Source organism: Anas acuta, chromosome 14 (genome assembly GCF_963932015.1).
Source record: "Anas acuta chromosome 14, bAnaAcu1.1, whole genome shotgun sequence".
Lineage (NCBI taxonomy): Eukaryota > Metazoa > Chordata > Aves > Anseriformes > Anatidae > Anas > Anas acuta.
This window is the reverse complement of record NC_088992.1, coordinates 5,273,544-5,294,151: the sequence shown is the minus strand read 5'-3', so window position 1 is coordinate 5,294,151 and position 20,608 is coordinate 5,273,544. Positions and strand designations below refer to the sequence as shown.

Below are 20,608 nucleotides of genomic sequence, written 5' to 3'. Positions count from 1 at the left end.
GTGTGAAGAGGGCTTGGACTCATCCTTTTTAATGAAACCAAGACCCAGAGTTTTGAATTGACCCACTGTCTCGCAGAAAACCCAGGATCCCAAGAGAACCAAGCAGCTTTTTACAGTGCTTGTGCTTTTCTGTTCATTCACAGTTTGTTTGTTAGATGTCATTTGCATGAACAGTCAAACAGTGTTTCGATTCTGTTCCGTCAACGTTTTTGTGCCAAGTTTCCTTTTGGCACGCAACAGCGATACGGTTGTTCTGTTACTCAACTATTGTTAAAAGAGGCTTAGGTTAAATTCGGGAAGTTAATGAGAGAATGGTGTGCAGCAACTTGGATTATGTGTTATGAACTAATTAAATACTTATTTACATGCTGTTCCTACTGTCTTCTGTAGAGGAGTTTTTGTGCAGGACTCATTTCACGTATAGATAATTTACGGTGTATTTAAGCCTCGCAGCACTGATGCGTGTGCTCTGTTCCCAGTCCACAAAGAGCGAGGCAAATTAATATCCCTCCCTCCCTGGACAACTGGCAAGGGGCTTTTTCCGAGTCTTGTAAAGCAAAACACGTGTTCACATCTTACCTCTGTATAATCTGTATTCAGCAATGGTCCTTAAAAAATCTTTTAGATACAGAAACATAAAGTTAGTCCTGTAAAATCTTATTTACACATGCAAATACACGATCTAATTTCCAAAGCTGTTGTTTACAAAGCAGGTCAGCTGCTGCATACCGCAATGAAAATAGCAGCCCTGAAGCCGCTCATAACCCTGGGCTCTTCTTCCACCCATCTTCCAGCCAAGGATCTGCTCATCCACCCGTAAGGAGCCCGGGTGCTCAGACATCCCACAGCCATTCCCCGGGTGCCCAGGCAGATGTCCTGCAGGGCCTGAGTCTGCTCCAGGAGCCACCGGGCAGCCGTGCTGCCTCGTAACCAGCGGTGCGGGATGCTCAGGACTTGAAAACCTGCACTCTTACCAGGCATAAGTTTAGGTTCCTGTATCCAAAAATACTGATAAAATGAATTAAGATTCACTTTAAAATGTCAGTGAAGATTGCTGAGTGAAACCTACACTGATGTACTTAGTTTTAATTATTTTTACAGAGATAAAAGATGGGTCGTTAGAGCTAGGGCTGGTTGAAGAAACAGGGCATTTTTTATTACTATGTTTCTAATGAAAAGTATTCTGAATGTTACTTATTAGCTTGTATTAAGGAATCTGTTTTGTAGGAATAAATGAAATTTGTGTCCGGCCAGTAAAGCGGTCCAGTTTGGCGCAGTCATTACCAAGGGAAGGATGTTTGTGGAAAGACACTTGCCCTGCAGGGAATTTCATCTGCCTCTTCGAATTTGTGAAGCTAAACTCCTGCCATTTGGCTGAGCACCTTGGTGCAAATGAGCAGTCTGGTCTCATGCATCCATTCATCACCGAATATCTAAATCAGCCTCTTTAGCAGTTAATATTTGCCTAGCTTGCTTGTAGCGCTGTTTCCTAAGTCATCTTTATACATCCACATTTCATTCTCCACTGTAAATATTTACCATTCTCTTTTCAGTGTTTGTAGGCTGATTTGCTTGTGTGCATGTTCAGTTATGTAGCTCTAGCATAAAACAGAAGACAGTTTTTTGTTTTTTTTATTTGCTGGCATTTTTTAGCTTTGGTTCTGCTTACAAAGTTTAACATTGATTAGGTGTGACATCCAACAAAGCCAGCCCATGTGGCTGACCATGCTTTTGGGAGGAGGAAGATCCCCTTGTCAGAATGGAATTTGATGAGTCCCAGATGGAAGAGTTACGGGGGGCAGCTGAGCAGATCCAGCAGATCGCTCTCAGGAGAGAGGCAGCCCCAGGGCCTGGCCCTCTGCTCACTCGCCCCTTTCCCATGCATGGTGTCACCCAGCAGAGAACTCCTCTAGATTTCTGTGCCCTGGGCTCAGGTGCATCCATGTGGGATGGAGCAGGGAGAAGGAAGGAGCTGGGACTCTTCTTTGGCACCAGGAGCTGGTAGATCACAGGTACAGAGGTACACCAGGCTTTGCAGATGTGGAAATCTGCTTAGGTTGGCACTTAAGTAGCTGTTAGCATGAAGTCTCTGATAGTGTTGTGCTGATTTTAAATGATTTCCTGAATTATGGCCTGTTCAGAAGCTGCAGTGGAGTCTAGAAAAAAAATCCCTCTCACATCAGTGGAATTTGCCCTTTTTATATGTGATCACAGGTGATCTTTGTCTCAGTGACAGCACATAAAAGGTGCTGTTTTGTCATTGCTTTCAGAGCTACTTGCTGCCAGCACCATGGTTGAAGCTCTGACTGCTCTCTTGCAGGTTAACGAAATTTACCACGACGAATCCCTGGGTGCTCACATTAATGTTGTCCTGGTGAGGATAATCCTACTGAGCTACGGCAAGGTAAGTAAGGGTTGTGTTTGACGGAGGAGATCAAGGCCTCTGAACTTCATTCTTTTATGAGTGGTGTAGTTACTCATGACATGTATCAGATTTGTATTTTAGTTTATACATTGCCTTTACAGTCTATGAATATAAAGAACATTTATGTTTATACCTATTTGTCTATCATTTGAACTTCACACTGGGAAAATGATTATGACTTCTTCTGTGTTTTCCCTGTGTCATTTTAAATTGCTGCTTAGCTCGGCAAGTCGGTCTTTTCAGACTTGTTTGGAATAAACCATGAAACCTAGTGAGCATTCTGCTTCCTAAGAAAAATGCGAAGTTTTGTGGTAGAACAGTACATAACTAACAGTGAACACATGCAAGATCAGTTCTGCAGGATGCTGAGGGCTATGACCTCATTCCAAGAACTCATTTCAACTTGTGCTTAACATTAGTGGGACTACACATGCTTAAAGTTAAGTGCAAGCTCAGTGGGATAGGGGCCAGAAGGCAAGAGCTTTGCAGATCAAATCTGTAATTAAGAGCTCCAAGTGTTCTCTTGTCTCTTCTAAGGGAGGAGCTACTCCATCGGCAAAATTTGCGTAAAGAGGAAAGAAATGCTACATGGTTTTCAAAAATATTAAACTGCTCTGTTTGTATAGCCTATTTTGGCTAAATCAACATCAAATTCCACAGAAACTGGACAATGGAGTTTCAAGTATGTCAATAAACGTTTTATTTAAGGACAGGCAGTTTTAGTGCTCTTTAGTAGAGCAGCATGTCCAGCTGCTCAAAGGAGAGCTTTATAATCTAATGTCCCTTTCTGTGACTGGGGTTGCTGGTATTTATTGCATGCTCATGCAATAAACTTGAAGTCTGGAAGACTCCTTGTACGACTCATGCAAGTTGCTGAAATGCTGTTTGGAAAGAGCCAACTCAGTGTCAGTGGTGAGGCTCCTCTGACAGTCACCAGTTTGTCGTGCTCATCACCAGCTAAAATTTTTTCTCCATGGTGTGAATGCAGGAGCTCCACATTCCAGCCTGGACTGGGCACCTGCTGTTGGGATAAGTTGTTCTGTCTGAGCTTCCTCATCTGAGAACTAAACACAACAATCCGTCTCTGCTCTTCCTGCAGAGATACAATGACGTGGCTAAGTCTTTTGGCTAAGCTCAATCAGCTGCATGTCCAAAACTAAAAGGTAGAAGAGGTCACATTTTCTGTTTTGTGATCAAAAGTTTATGGTCTGCCTAGTGACATTAAATGATGAAATAAATTAAATGTCTTGTGATTGCTGTAATGAAAGCAATTTGAGGGATTGCAGATTGACTAATAATTCTCAAAAATATCTCATGTTGCAATAGTGGAAGGACTACATGGGCTAGTCATTCCTTTGCTGTCCTTATTTCATAAATGTTTCATAATTGTTGTGCATGTCCATCTTTAGCTCAACAAATCTGCACTGTAAACTCACTGAGTGTGAACTCAGACAAGTTCTGCCACTTCTTCTGATGGAACACAATAGGTACAGTAGACCTCATTTCACCTTGAGAAACTTGCAGAGTAAAGCATTGTCAACTGGTAATTCAAAAGCTGTCAATCTCACATTAACCTTCTTTAGAGAAGAGAGCAGGGTGGAACACAGTCACCTTAACTTCTTGTAGGGTCTTTGGTCACATTACTAACTAGTAGTTGCAGGTTGCTCTGTCTAATCTGCTTGTGAATGGTTTACTTATGGATTCTAGCTCCATAATCCACAGCAGACCATGTTTTAGTTCCAGAGTTATCCTGCAGGACACAGTATCAAGTATTCTAGTGTCACAAGCTAGCACTAAATAACCAGGAAGAGAATTTCTCTTGAATTTCCATATCTGATTCGTATTTACTCTAAAGGCAATTTATGGCTTTCTGAAAAAGTAAAATGAATGCAATAGGTATCATTTCAGAGCTCCTTTGCCTGGTGGGCCTGCATCTCCAAGCTGTATAAGAATAAAGCTTTTTTTATGTTCATATTTCAAAGTTCTCGTTAGAGGACTAGTAACCAAGAGTAGAATACAAGGACGTTTCTCTGTGGAGGTCTGAAATTATTTAGCAGTGGAAAGGCAGAGGGAAAAGATGTATAGTTCTTATCTTCTGAGCCTTTTCTGAAGAATTAGAATAAAACCTTCAATATTTTATTGTCCTGCTAAAACACACCAGCACTATCATTTTTCAGGATCGTATATTCTATGTACATAGTAAAAGGAATGGTGAATGTACAAGTTAAGGCAATGCATGCATAAAGCAGCCTCTTTGGCTTCACAATATGGAAATATTATCCCAGTCCTGTTAGAGTTAGCATTTATTTTCAAAGCTTGTCGCTGATATCTTCAGATTCACTTGCTTTATTGTAGGTAATTTATATATATTATCAAGGGTGCCATTTAAATAATCATAATAATTACATTATGGTTCTGTAACTGATGAAGTATGTACCCTCACCATTAGGTTTCTGACAGCACTCTGAGCTATTGCCAATTCTCAGCCCCTAAGCAGCCTTTTACTATATTGTGTGTGCTTTTTTTTTTTTTTTTAAGAGGATTATATTATTTTATACAATATGTCATCTTTTGATAAGAATAATATGGACAATACTTGAGTTGCATAGCAACCAGCTTTTCAGTGATTCTTGCTTGAAGGTACTCCATTCCTTGAAACATACTTTTTAGTATCTTCAAGCAAACAACCGTACATTCAAAAATTCACTAATTTCATTAATTGTATTAATTGCCTTGATAAGATGAAAAAATGTTCATCACCAGGATGTTCCCTAGTGGTGACGTTGAAGTTACTCCATGGGCAGGTTCACAAGATCTGACGCCGTCTTACTGAAGTCATGCTTGGTGCAAGTTATCACCTCTGGACTTAGGCTGAGGCTGTGGCAGGTAGAGACCATTAGCACAGAACAATGTGCAAAAGCTTTGGGGCAGGCTTCACATCCTGTCCTATCCTTTGCAGGATGCAAAGCTTGCCCCATATCCATGAAGTATTTGGGAGTTGCTGTGCATTTTTCTATGTTTTCTTTACATTGACTTACTGATGTGATGCAATGCTGCAAATAAGTAAAATGTGGTTCATTTTTCTTCAGATGGGAAAAGAAGAGCTTGCTTGTTTCTGCCTTCTTGACTTCAGGAGTTCCAAATTTTGGAAAATTCAGAATCATTTGAAAAGGCTATTATTCAGTGATTAAGCAAATTATTCCATTTAGATGTATTTTTGTTTTAAGAGCTCTGTAATCCAGCAAACTCTAGAACACTCAGGGAAATAGCCAAAGCAACCACTATCACCAAGTGCAGAGGAGGTGGCAAGAGATGAGCTGAAAATGGATTTGAAAACCCTGACTGGATATCATAAAATTTGTTTGGAAACATTTAAACCCTAAGCACTGCATAAAATCCTCTCATCGCCTCTTTGAGGTGGATGAATAAAGATTATTATTCCCATTTTACAGCTAAAAAAACAAAGACGCTAAGTGTTATTTTCCAAGGCCACACGGAAGGTCACTGGCAGGCTGGGGATAAGACCTCATAAATTCCTGGCTCCGGCCCCACGCTCTGTCCATCGACAATGGTGACTCTGTGTGCAGATGAAGTGCCTTTACACAGCAGCAGAGGAAAGCACACATTAGCCATGATGGGTGTAATTAGGACAGTTATTAGTGAAAAAAAAAAAGTCATGAAGACTTTCAGAGGAACTGCATGGATTTCACTAAATGAGCCACATGAGGATTTATGAGAGTTATTTTTTGGGAAATGTGAACGTGGCCATGCAGGACACCTCTGAGCTGTCCTCTGGAGCAACATGCACGGCTCCAGGCACTCATGTTCAGACACGGGGTGGGATAGGCTGTGGGATGCCGTGTCTGCTTTGTGCTCAGCTGGGATGGAAACCAGTTAGCTACAGACCAGTGTTGGCCCCAGAACAAATGGTTGGCCTCTGGCCATGTATCAACTTGGTCAAACTGAAAGAGGAACTGGACCAGGGCAGAGAACCTTTCAAAAAGGTTAGGGGAGAGAAAGAAAAAGAAACAAGTTTTAATATGGCAATTTGGAAAAAGGTAAAATGAGATGGTTGTCTGCAGTCTCACAGGACAGGTCTGTTCAACTGAGAAGGGTTTCAGTTATTCACACAGCTCCCACTGCCCTCATTTGAGACAAGGGCTTACCTTTGATCTTTTCACAATGTGGTGTTCTCCGTCTCTGCCATCTGACCTTTTCGTGTCTAAGCTTGATGCAAGTGGGCAAGATGTTCTTGGCTCAGCCAGTCTGGAAAGCAGCAGTTCAATCTGAGCCAGGTTTTTCTCTCTGTTTCCCAGAAGGTGGCACAGGTGACACAGCTGAGATGGAAGGACAAACCAGCTCTCTCCCTTAAATCAGGTGTTTGACCTCCCCATTTGTCATTTGATCAAGGCTGGAGGGAAAAGCTCAGTGTTCCCCTCATCTCTACTTCTCCTGGGAAGAGGTGAGGGCTCAGTCTGAGAGCACTTCTGCCTGGCAAGGCGAGGGGGTTGCTAGCTGGAGTCACAAAACAGCTGAGCCTGGAAGCAACCTCAGGGCTTAGTTAGACCAACCCCAGTGCTCAAAGCAGGTGGCTCATGACATTGTCCAGTTAGGTTTTGAATATCACCAAAACCAGACTCTAGAACCTCTGCCAATGTCTGGCCACTCTTACAGTAAATATTTTTTTTTCTTGCATTTATATGGAATTTGTTGTATTTAAATTTGTGCCTCTTGTCTTTTTTCTGGATACAACCAAGAAGAGGCTCGCTAAGTCTTCTTTATTCCCCTCCCATCAGCTATTTATACACATTGATGAGGTCCCCCTGAGCCTTCTCTTTTCTATCCTGTGCTTGTGTTAGCTCACTAATGAGAAATGTTGAGTATCGTAGTTTTCCATGGTAAGTACAGAAAATCCTTAGAAAGAGCCTTCAAAACTGATGCCTGTTTCCTGGTTGAGAAAGGTAACTCATTTGTGTGTGTTTTCTTGATTACGAGCGCTAACTGATTTTGCACAGGCTTAGCTGCAAGGCCAGAACCTATATGTTATTTACCATTTTGACTGCTGTTCATATTTTTGTGCTGTTATTGTGTGGCTAGATTAATATGGGGATAAAGATGAGAGAAGATATTGTCCTCCTTATTTTTATCTGTGTGAACTGATGAATTGCCTTACTTAGATACTATACTCACCATTTGTAATTTCCCAGTGTGTTTTGTTGGGACCTTGAAGAATGTAGAGCTGGCTGATAGCATAAACAGTACTTTGTATTCCTGATCTGCTTACATTTATACGGAATTAGAGACTGAAAAATGTTTACAAACTGCTGCCATAAGAAAGCTTTACAGATCCTTTGAATGCAAAATGACAGTTTGCTGAATGAGCTATATTTGTTAGTTTGGTTACTATGGACACCAGATAATTCTTTTTTATTTATTTTTTTGCTTGTCTTGTTCAGTGTTAGAGAAGAATATAAAAGATCTAATCCAATATACAGTGAACAACAGAAGTGCCATGTTTCACAGAAATGTTACACGTTCAAGAAGGGAAAGTCATATGTTAAATTGTCTCCCAAGAATGCTCCAACTTTTGCTACCATAGTTTGGAGTCTAGCACGTTCAGCATATTTCTGCTCCTTCTGGAGCTACTGAAGAGCAGCAGAGCCTTCTCTGTTGGCACTCTTGGAGCACCACCTAATGGATGAGTTAGGGAAGGTGCTTTTCCAGCAAGCTCCTGACCTACCTAAAGTCCTTGTGTTAGTATTATCAAGTACCTGCTCATCGCCACCATTGCTAAATTGTACCCAGTTATATCAGATGGCAGATGAATCAAGCACGTGGTTAATGAAAGCTGCCACTGTATGCGTAATATCAGTGTATCTTTTACTGGCAAATTGAATGTTCTTGAAAAGTTTGAGTAGAATATAGACTAAATTTGCAGTTTTCTCCAATGAAAATCTTATATTTGAAATTCTTAAAGAAAAATTATTTGACATATTTCATAGTTTCCAAACTATTTCCAAAAGTATTTGAAGGACCTCCCAGTACAGATTCATAAATGATGTGGTTTTCGGTCTCTCTATAACGGAGAACTTAACATCATGCTGATAACTCCCTGAAAAGCAAGACAGGTATCAAAGAAGGCTCAAAGGCATCTGAATCTGTGTAGCAACAACCTCAGAATCATCTCTTATTGCCCTGCTTTGCCTCTTTGTACTCATGGTGGTTGCAACTCAGTCCTCTTCCATTTTTGTTATTTTTTTTCTGCTTCTTCACTCTAAAAAGGAAGGGGAGTAGAAGAGATGCGAAGGCAGAATCAGAAAAGAAGGAAAATGAAGGGCATGAGTAGATGTTGGGTTTGTGAGAGCGAGGATCTCAGCTGGATCTCTGGGGCACACTGTCCTCGTAGGCCTCTGGGGTGCTTCCCCATGTGGGGGCCGTTCCCCCAGCCGAGGCCTTTCCACTTCTCGGCAAACATTTCCATCTGTTTCCATCAGCAGCCCTCTGAAATGCCCGCAGATTTTTTTGCTTTTCTTGCTGTGAGAAGGAAAATTTCTCTTTCCACTGGCAGTTTTCCTGCTGATCAGCTGAGTAATGCTCTCCACAGGCCTGCTGTCCTGTTTGGAAAGCCGGCCTTCCCAGCCAGCTGCAGGCCTTGCGTGTTCCTGGCAGCGGGGGCCCATTGCTGGCCAACACTAACACCTACACCTCTTCTCCACAGCCAGCCTGCTAGCCCCCAGCCTTTCGCTGTGTGACAGAGAGGGATTTTTGCTTTACTTTCAGTCCTTATTACTGCACACAGTTCATCTCTTTTCCTCTTTATCCCTTCACTGTGTCCATTTCATAGGGGGCTGAGGTTTTCTGAGTCTGATGAAAGCTCCCCATTGACTTCCAAGAGAAAATGTTATCAAGTGTTATCTGATACCTCTACAAGAGTAAATTCTTGGACAACATCCTTCTAAAATGTATTATATCTGCCCTGTCTAGTAACAAGCTGTGCCTGGTCCCATGATTTCCTAAGCACCTTTCTTGCAGGACAGCAGCATTTATCTTTTAAGGCTGGGCAGCTGAAAAAGTGAATGAAAATTCAGTATGAAGACACATCTGGCTCAGGAAATCTCTGTTCCAAAGACCACTGGAGCACTGCAGGTTATGTGAGGAAAATACCACAGCATACATAGGTCCCATAAATACCGACCTTAGGATCCTGGTGCCTGCTGTCAGGAGAGGACACTGACTTACATGGATTTTTGGCTGAGCTGGTGCAGTTACGTAGCACAGTGGGGATGAATCAGATCCCAGATTGGTGGTTCCCTGGCCATGCAATATTCACTGCTCCGGGATCACACCGATTCCAAATGAAACATGACTCAGGGCAGAGCTGGGAGGTTCAATGGCAAATGGTGACGCTCTGCCTAGCCATCAGTTTCTAGTGGTGGATAAAGGGATAATGAACCCTTGTGTTAGTTGAGACTTCCAGAGCATGGGAAGATCCTAGCAATGTGCCAAGGTCACTATTAATACTGCTGGAGCTATTCTGATTTGGAAGTCCTTGACAAATTGCAGAGCATGAGAATTTAGGTGAAAATTTGCTAGGAACCAAGTGGGTTTCTCTTTTCAGGCTACCACATTACAGTGAAGAAAGACAGATGTTATTAATACTCAGTGGGCTCAAGTACTTTTTGTATAGCAGGTAGGACGTGAGGAAGCCCTCCTCACTGTTGTAGGACCTAGGCTTGCTTTTCATATCTGTAGCACATGGGCACCTAAATGAATTGATTTCCTAATGGATGCCTCATTTCCTAGCTTACAGTGAGCAAGGCTCAATTTTATATATGCAACATTTCTGATTTAAAAATTGTGTCATTGCCAAAGAAACTGGGCATCAACTGAAACAAGTTTTAAAGAATTGCATATTTTGTTTCCCCTCTTAAGCCATTTTTTTTTTTCACTTTCCCCAGTGTGTTGGTTGGAAAAGAAAAACTCAATGCTCCACATTAGCCAGTTGGTTCTCCTTTTGTTCACTTGAAGACAAACTCTAAAATTGCAATTATGATAAATAGGCATTGAGATGCTCTTGGCCTGAACCAGTGGTTTTGCTCTCCAGAGTGGACTTCAGGATACAAAGAAAACAGTTGTCGACTCATTCCAAATGCCAACACCGTGCCCAGCCTGTGGGAGCTGCAGCGTGCACTGCAGCAGACTGGTCTCTGGCAGGCTCAGCCTTCATTAGAAGAGTGTTGCAAGCTGCTGTGTTAGTTCATGCTAGTCTTCTGCTTTTGTACTGGGGTCCATCAGCAAAGGTTGCTGCTTAGAGGCTGGGGTGGAGATGACTCATGGCCAAGGAAAACTATGAACTGATGGTTATTTGGAAATTACTGCCTTTTTCATATTCCATGCTTGTTTGCTATCATGCAGAGATTTCTTTGTAAATATTGAGATACCCTTAAGCAAAGCACATGCTGATAATTTGTATTTTTTGTTTGCATTCTGATCAGTCATAAAATGGAATTACTTTCATTTGGTAGAAGGTGTAGAAGGAGGTCATTATGAGACAAAGATTTACCATTCACAAAATAAATGATTTTTGTGTTATGCACATGACTTAAAAATGTTCAACTTCATATTACAAATGTTCTTTGCTTTTTGAATCTCATGGTGAGATTTCTCACCAGGCTTCTTGGTGGGACTGGTTTCTCTTCTGAAGCTTTGGAGAAGAGATCAAGGTGGAGATGATGTAGATAGCTACTTTTTTTTTTTTTTTAAACCTATGATGGATCTTACTAAAGACCTAAAAAGTGGTCATGCGTTGTTTAGCTGAATAGAATATATGCTTGAAGAGCCAGGATTTTACTTTGTATTAGTCACTCAAAGTTTGCTCCTGTCGGTTCTTATAAATATATGAAGATGCAATAAAGGCACCACAACTGTCCCACCATTTTAGCATGGTTATTAGTTCTATTTCTAAGGGAATTATGGCTGGAAGCAGCATGATCCAGCATGGGATTATATTACCACTTTTTCTTTCCAAAGTGGTATCAGAATCCAAACTGTGCCTCTATTTCGTTTATTAATTTGTTTTTCTGAACATTTGCAGAATTGTAATATCCCATTTTTGCCAAAATCAGACCTCAGTTTGGCAGGCTTTTCTTTTATCAGTTCCAGTTGTTCTTCCACAACCCTTTGAGGATTTTCTTTTTCGTGTAGTCAATACTCTGTGTACTCCATCATGCACTCAATTAGAGAAGATGTCAAATACATCTGTATTTAAACACGAACTATATTACTTCTCTCTTATTTTTGGCCCAGGCTAGGTTTTGCTCTAAATTAAGTATCTGGGAATTATAAATGCTTACAGTACAGTATAGCATCTAAATTGTAGTGGTTTGTGTTATGATCACAGTGTTGTCATGGTGATATAATTTTTGTAAATGAAAAGTCAGGGTTCACATATGTAGTTCTTAAAAATCCTGGAAGGCTTGGGGTGGGTCAATTAGTCATACATTTTATAGCATCCTGCATACAATAAACTTTTAAAAGTCTTAACAAAGCACAATATTAAGTAGAGTTAGCTGGGAATTCTTAAGAAAGTACTATTGAACAACAACAACAACAAAAAAGCAAATATACTAGCTGAATTTTAAAAAATACCTTTCTCTTTTTCAAGAGAATTGTCCTTTGCACCCACCTAATGCATGTTAGCTCATTCAAGTCAGCTAAGTCATGCCAGCAGCTTGTACGTAGAAGAAAGGTGTACCAGATGGGGAAGATGGGCTACGTCCTGAATGATCTTCAAATACAGAAAGAGTTAAAGAAAACTCATGTTAAAAGGCAGTCTTTGGGAAAGTTGATTTCTCAAAGTAATGCTTCAAGTACTGCTGAAAAAACATCCTTGACATCCTGGCTGCATGGCAAAAGTGGCCGATAAACCAGGGCCAGGAGTTTGACAGGCATTGCCCTCCCCAGCCTGGGTCCGTCTCTGCTGGCCAAGTGCTGGTGCACTTCCCTCAGGGTATGTGCTTGGTTGGAAACTTATATCCAGACTGGAGGTGATGGTGCAAGCTGGTGCCAAGGTGGCATAGAAATAATAATGCACAGTGCAAAACACAATATTGATTTTGTCATTAAAATACTTTTTTTTTTCTTTCCCTCTTGTTATATCTTAAAGCTTATGGATATGTCACGGACATCATTTTCAATCTAGCTGTGAACTTTAGCTATTTTCTTTCTTACTCTCTTGATCCTGTACAATTTGTTTGTGAAGCATAAGTGTTTATTAAGAACAGAGATTTAATGGAAATGGAATATTTGGTCAAATGCTGGAACAAGTTGGAAAAAAAATCACCCAAGCTTAATAAATAACTATTGCTGTCTTTTCTCCTTGGCTTGTCCAGTCCATGAGCCTGATAGAGATTGGGAACCCTTCTCAAAGCCTGGAGAATGTGTGTCGCTGGGCCTACTTGCAGCAGAAACCGGACACTGGGCATGCAGAATATCACGACCACGCTATCTTTCTCACCAGGCAGGATTTTGGTCCATCTGGCATGCAAGGTAAGATCTGCATCAGGTTTTGTGTTGTAAATGGCAAGACTTCTGAACAGCATTTGTTTTTATCACTTTGCAAAGCAAATTGTGCAAAGTTTTATCGTGTACCTTTTGCTTAGTTTGGGCCAATGCTTTCTTTCCCCAACTGCTCTACGTAGGCTCATTTTCAACTGTAACTGTTTCACTTATTCTGTCCTGTCTAACTGATGAGATTATTTATTGGATCATTTCTTTACTCTCAGTGAAGCCAAACAAATGGGATCCCTATGTAAATACCTGAAAATGCCCAAAGATTAAAGAATAGTTTGTGTTTAAAAAGTTGTTGCAGCATGGACTGCCAAGAAATGCTGTTACCAAGAGGCCTGGAACAGCAGGGCCCAGTATTGTGCACTTTTTCCTTTCTTTCTGCCTCTTCTGGGATCAGGTTTGTTCACTGGAGGGGATAAATCTCAGTGCTTTCCCATTCCTTTTGGGTTGGCCAGATCTGCTGTCAGCACAGTGCTGGGGCTTTTCTCATGCATTCCCTGAGGGCTGAAACTGCACCGAGCTCAAGAGCTGTAAGACAGCACTATGTGGTAGCCTTTTCCTCTGCTGCCTTGTGTACTTGGAGAAGGCAATTGCAGAATGGTCCTAGATGTGATAACAATCTTCTCAGTGAGCCAGGAATATAGTTTTAATTTGTTCAGCAGGCTGGGTTCATCTGTTTCATACATAGGGGATGACAATATTAGTTGACTGTGAGCAGAGATCTCATGTTACCTTTGAAAAGACCACCTCAACCATATTTGTGTCACAAGGGGGAAGACAGAGATTTTTCCTACAGCTTCTCACCACACGTTGCCTTTCAATACTTGTTCATTTTCTGGAACATGTGATATATCTCACAGGCTATGCTCCAGTCACTGGAATGTGTCATCCTGTCCGAAGTTGCACTCTCAACCATGAAGATGGTTTTTCATCTGCGTTTGTGGTGGCTCATGAAACTGGACATGTGTGAGTAAAACTGTGGACATCCTGTGTCATACCTTATTACGTCTTTGGCACTGATAGATATCTATGACATTAGAAAGGCGCACTTTATATTAAGAAATAATATTCAGGGTTAGCCCTGGCTTCAGATTTCAGCTCTCTCAAGACTTTATTTATGATCTTTAGTAAGTTTTATATTTTGGTAATTTCAAATGGAAAAAAGAACTAATACCCAAATACCTCCCAGAGCTGCTGTGAAACCAGATTGAATGATGTATTATGGTCTCCTGGTGGAAATGTAAAGTATCTGTTATGATGAAATATGAATTCTTTGAGTTAGTGGAATACATGATTCTCAAAAACAATCCATGTTAAGTAAGCACATGAGATATGTTACTGTTGGTAAAGGATACAGTACTGTATAGAAACAAGTTGCTAAGCACTGAGGTTACAACTATTCTTTATGCTTCATATTTTTAAAATGCAATATTTTTTTAATTGATGTGATTGGAACCAATCGCCAGGCAGCAGTTGTTAGAGCTTTGTTTTCTCTCCTTTCTCTCATTTTTAGTTTCTCTGTCTGCAGAGGACACCCACTGATTTCTGATTTTCTATTTGGTAGAACACCAGTTCCCAGAAGGCTTTTTCTGAACAGTTTCAATCTATTATATTTTCCCTAAGAAAGCCTGCAGGTCCTTTTCTGTCTGTTTTATCAGAAATTATTGAGGACTTTAAATGAAAAAAATTGCCAAAGTTTATTGAATCTCACTATAAATGTATCTTAATTAGACAGGGACATAGAATTGATACCCAGATGGTATTTGATACCAGAATTTTTGAATTAGGATTATAAAGAGTACACAGTGAGCTTTAGAAGAGAGACCTCTGAAGATTGTTTGTAATCTCTGAAATCACATTCAGCCCCAATCTGTTAATGCAGTTTCAGTTTCGGACAGATAGTGCCCGTATTAGTCAAACAGTGAACTTGGAAAAAAAAAAAAAAAACACAATATAAGATCCTAGCAAAGGGAAGAAGAAAATACATTCATTAGAAAGCTGCCTTTTTTTAATATCTGTAACTCGGGGTAATTTTCTTGAAGGCACCCAACACTTTCCAGGCTATTTCACACATAAACAATGTGGAATTGCTAGTGGGCAGTGGCAGCAGCTAGTCTAAACCAGCTTGCAGTGTGGCTTTTTTCCCCACTTGGCTACAATTGCAAATTACTTCAAATTAAGCAAATAAGCTTGTTTGTTTGTTAAGCTGGAGAAACTTCTGAGTAGCTCCAGATAGGGAGTATAAATAAATTTATTTTAATACTCCTGGAGAGTAGACTAGCTTCTTAATCCAGAAATTGATTCACTTACCCATAGTTGGTCACAAATGTTGATGTACACAGAAGTCTAAAAAAGGCATTTTTGGTCTATTTTGAAAGTGGTTGAAGGGGGTCAGTACTTCTGTGTGGGCTACAGACTAGCTCTTTCACTTCAGTGTCACCCTGTCTTATATCTAATGACTTCACTCTTGTGGGCAAGGGTTGTGGGATGTAAGAACCTGGCTGCATCAACCATAGGTGACATTTGGGACACAAAACCATATGGTCACTGAGAGTTTGTCTGCAACGTAACTGTGCTTGCTCTCTCCTGTGCGGGACAGTTTAGGCATGGAGCACGATGGCCAAGGAAACAGATGCGGGGATGAAGTCCGCCTGGGGAGCATCATGGCCCCCCTTGTGCAAGCCGCGTTTCATCGCTTCCACTGGTCTCGCTGCAGCCAGCAAGAGCTGAACCGATACCTCCAGTGAGTAGCTGTTAAACCATCTCTCTCTTTTGATTAAGAAACATCTAAGAACAATTCTACACTTAGCATTTATGCTTTATCCTTTTATTAGTTACTCAAATGGGGTTGAATAAAACAAAGAAATTCACCCCTACCCTACCAGGAAAGAGATGCTTTCCCACGAAGTGCAAATAATAATAATGCAAGTTCTCAGTTTCATTTTCTGAATGTTGATGGTACGTATGCTGTCCTCTCAGTGGGAGACGCTGACACTAATATACAAACTTTCCTTCCCCCTTCACGTAACCCCTAGCTGGTTTGTATCTTACAGATGACTCCAGGAACCATGGGTTGCTTATGGTATCTGTCAGTGATAAGATGGTGCTAATTAAAGATGAAATTCTGCCCTTTTTAATTGCTTAGAGGTTTCCTTGACTTTAATAGATACCTAAAAAAAGAATATTACTCTAGAATTAATTTTGCAGGGTGTTATTTTCCTTTAAATATCCTAAAAGAAAAAGCTATTTTATTCTCCAGTCCTTTTAAGAGCTTCATCCACTTCCCTTGCCTTCTCTTTGGAACTGATCCTTCAGTCCCTAGAATTGCACCCAAGTTCTCTGATAAACTCTGATGTTTATGATCCTGTTTTTTTTTTTCTTATGGAAAGGAACTTCCACTTTTTGTTGTGTGCAAGATATATGGAAAACTTATGGGGAAACTACCAGGACACACAGCAAAAACTGAAAACAAGTAGGAAAGGATGCAGCAAAATGCACATAAGTCAGTCTTTATGTCAATATTTCTATTATCTTAGATAATTTATGTATGGCAATAAAGCAAAGAAGTATTGTGAGAGATATGTGATTGTTTCAGTTAGCAAGATCCTTTAGAGCATTATCCATTAAATAAAAATCATCTGGCGTAGACGGCTGCTTTATATTCTTTTAAGTACAGTTATTTTTAAGTGTCTTATAACAAAGCAGAATGATGGCTTGCTTTGAAGTAAACCTAACCTCAAAATTCTGCTTCCAGCTATTGGTATCTGCAAGGCAGCCTGAATGATTGCCAGAATAGACTTGGGTATGGTGTCCTCATGTCTGTTAAGTAAATTGGAGACATTTCAGAGATCCTGCGTACCATGTTGGTCTTGTGAATTAACCAGTCATTATACCATGTTAACTATTCAATGATATTCTCATCAGTCCTCTGTTCTCCATGCACCTTAATCAAATACGATTCTAGTACGTTACAAGCTGTCCTCACCATTTAGGAAAATCTCCCACATTCATCCATTTTCCAAATCTCTCATCTCATTCCATGGAAAGGAAACCTTGTACAGATTATGGATGACGGATTATTTCTCCTGACAGCTATCAGGAGAAACAGAAAGAGGGAGAAATCTTGAGCATTAAATACAAGCTGAAAAGTGCACGTGCTTACAATGAGTTACTGCTTCTCAGCAAGGGACAGGCGTATTGCAAGCTTAGGAGTATTCTTGGGTGGTTACCCTGGCTTCTGCTTCTAAAATTTCACTTCAAAAGCAGTTGTAGGTAGTAAGGAATTCCACAAATGGAAAATTAATTAAGCATTCTTTTCTGCTTGGTCTCATGTGAATTGTTCCTTTGATTCCTTTCTCATAGGGAACCTGGAAACTGATAGAAATTTACCTGCAAGCTAAATGGAAATTAAAATGGAAAGGCTTAAGAAAAAATATATCGAATCAGTTAAAGGTGGATACAACATGATAAAGTTTATGTGAGCATAATTGCAATATTAACCGCTCTTCACAACCAATGTCTGAGAAATCGTAGGCTCTGTTATGTTTGGAACAAGGAGCCACTGAAACCACAAATTCTGTGCAAGTCTCACAGCCCCATCTGTTACTGTAATTTTTGCCTGTTGCAGTTCCTACGATTGTCTGCGCGATGATCCCTTCGAACATGACTGGCCTTCCCTTCCACAGCTGCCAGGAATTCACTACTCCATGAATGAGCAGTGCCGTTTTGATTTTGGTTTGGGCTACATGATGTGCACAGCTGTGAGTACTTAAGTTTAGCTTCTGCTATTTTTCATCCAGGAGTGTTGTAAGTGTCTCTGAAATGCTCTTAATAGGGTCAGTGTAGTGAAGCCCACAAAGAAAGATGCTGTGCCCACTTAGCTGTAAGCAAGAAATAGCAACTTGAAGTTGACAAATATATTATTTTAAGAATCTCTGTTGTTATTTGTTTGTTTGTTTAAACCGAATTTACATAAATGATTATGCTGTAGTTTCATAAATAGCTTTAGACTTCAAGCAAACAAGCTTGCTGTATTACTGAGCCTCCTATTGCTGGCAGCTACTTATTTTGTTACAAAACTCCCACCCAGATGAGAAGGAGATGGATTTGGTGTCACATCTTGTAGTGCTTACATGGGGCAGTAAGCTTTTATGTTCCAGTTTTGTGGAAGGCATGATGTATTTTGATGCCTAGCATGTGCAAGGAAGTTTGACAGCCAGTAGAACAACTTGCAAGGACTTCTGATGACATGGTTGGCTCTGTTGTACTGGGAACACAAGGGAATAAGTCTAAATGTAAAGCAAAGCAAGAACTGGTGCAATTTGCAGTGGCTTGACCTCAGAAAGGACAGTCCTCTGTACTGGGGCTATGCCTCCCATCTCCATCTCCTCAAGTGGGACAAAAATACAAAATGCAAAGAGGTGTTTTCAGCTGGTGTGGCAGCTGCTAACACGTAATATTTATTCTTTGATTCCCATCAGCAGGACTGTGCGTGCTGCGTAGTGTCTCCAGATAATGGATAAAAACCTTTTAAGCATCAGCTGTAAAACTGTGTCTTGACATAATTCCCACTGATGCTGTCTTGGAAGAATATCCCTGCCAAAGAGGGTCTTAGAGCTGTTCTCTGGAGCCTGGGAGCCTGGGAGGCCAGATAAATAGCTTATTGCATTGTGTGGTGGGTGGTTCTTACTCTCTCCAGTACAAGCACTTGTACTGTAGGTAACATGATGAACTGCTCGCTGCATCAGGGTCCTGAGGTCAGATTTCCACCCTCCTAAGAGGAGCAGCTTGCTTCCCTCTCTCATGAGTACTCTTTTTGTGTAAAAAAAAAAAAATAGTGTTCTTTTTGTTTGTCAAATGAAGTGGTACCATTTGGAGAAACTGTAAGAAAAGGCAGTGTAAGAAAAACCAGTTTTCCACTTGCCCAGTCTGTCTTTGGTCACTTGCATAATGCTATTTTTGCCCAGCATAATTCCCTCAAATTCAGACAGGATGTCACTTCAGAGTCACTGATGAGTTTGCAAGAAAGTTCAGACATATTCAATCCACAAAGTTCCTCAAGAATCAGTGAGAACAGCTGGGACTTCAGAGCTAGAAAAGGAAAAACCCCACTGTGCTGCAGCTTCTATTGCAGTTTCAAGTCAGAGCTCTGTCAAAGCATCATCTGCTCTGGTTTTTCTTGTGTTTCAGTTCCGTACGTTTGATCCCTGCAAGCAGCTGTGGTGTAGCCACCCCGAGAACCCCTACTTCTGCAAAACAAAGAAAGGGCCTCCGCTGGACGGGACCATGTGTGCACCAGGAAAGGTGGGAGCGAGTGCTGTGTGCCAGCACGCTTGTGCATGTTCAAGTCTGTGTCTTTGTTTGCAGTCTGGGATGTTCTTCATAATATCAAGGGCGAAAATGGCAGGATTTCTCTTCATGATTCATATCTAGAAATACGTGAAACAGATGACTGGAGAATATAATGGAGAAGGCCTTAAAGAAAACCTCATGGCTTTTCTTTGTCCCCCCCATAAAGCTTCAGGGAGGGTCTGGGTGTGAGCTGCATTGTAACTCACAAGGTCCTGAGTCCCATTTAGGCCAAAGATACAATACAGTCAGTTTAACAGAAAAACCCATCTGAGGATTTGAAACCAGCTGAGGTGTGAAGCAAGCTCCTGGATGCAAATAAGGAGGCAGGGCTGGTGTGTCCTGCATGGCACCTGGCCATCACACCCTGTCCTCAGTCAAGTCATGGCACAATCTGCACATCTCTAGGTTGCCCTTGGCTTCTTGCCAAGCCACCGTGGAGCTAAAAATGGGGAATTTTCACTTGCCCATGACAAGTATGTGGTTGGGGACCGGAAGGAAGGTTGTGTTTGTATCAGTGTAGTGATGCCAACTGGCCTGCATGGTGCTGAGGGGGCTGAGAGCAGTAAGGTTTTGAAGATCACAGCCAAACTAAGGCTGCATGCAGTGCCTGCCCCAAGGGAAAGGATGGATGTGGGAGTTGAGTGCCAGCTGGAGAGAGCTGACATGACAGCAGAGAGGGACTAGGAGGAAATGCAGATTTGCGGAGGTGGATTTGCTAGCTTGATGAGAGTCAAGGGAGAGATGAAAAACTGTGAAGGGAAGGAGCAAAGTGGCAAGGGCTCAGACAGCTTGGACCCCTCGGCCATCACACTGGACCTGCTCCACGTCTTAATTACCCTCTAAGGAGGTCACACTGTGCTCACAGCGGGTCTGAACTCCAAGACCTTTGAAGTCTGCAGAAAAGTCTGACTTCAGTGGGCTTTGGATGTGGTGTTTGAGGGGGAGAGGAAGATGTCGCTACGTGGAAGGATGTTTTGTAAAACCCAATGGATAACATCATTTATGTGATAAATGAACCGTATTAGCAGCTGCTGTTGTGGTTTGAAATGCCTATTTTATGAAAACATAATTTAATGCTAGATTCCTTCCGTAGTAAGCCATGCTCTGTATAAGCCACTCCCTTTTGGTTTTCTCTTCTTTAGATTATTTATGTCATAACAGCTTTGTTGCTTGTTTGAAAAAATACATATTTTCAAATACAATACACAGTCTTAGGCAATTTCCTTGGATTCACCTCAGACATTTTTCTGTATCTTGACTCTC

At 41.1% G+C, this 20,608-nt stretch overlaps 1 protein-coding gene across 1 annotated transcript in view; it reads left to right on the top strand.

Moving 5' to 3' along the window:
• Nucleotides 1-20,608, top strand: part of ADAMTS2 (ADAM metallopeptidase with thrombospondin type 1 motif 2) — a 176,938-nt gene that overhangs the window by 125,119 nt on the left and 31,211 nt on the right. The window contains exons 5-10 of the mRNA XM_068698738.1: nucleotides 2,321-2,404; nucleotides 12,817-12,973; nucleotides 13,855-13,960; nucleotides 15,594-15,737; nucleotides 17,622-17,754; nucleotides 19,184-19,297. Of these exons, the coding sequence (XP_068554839.1) occupies nucleotides 2,321-2,404; nucleotides 12,817-12,973; nucleotides 13,855-13,960; nucleotides 15,594-15,737; nucleotides 17,622-17,754; nucleotides 19,184-19,297 (738 nt within the window). The remainder of the gene's footprint in view (nucleotides 1-2,320; nucleotides 2,405-12,816; nucleotides 12,974-13,854; nucleotides 13,961-15,593; nucleotides 15,738-17,621; nucleotides 17,755-19,183; nucleotides 19,298-20,608) is intronic.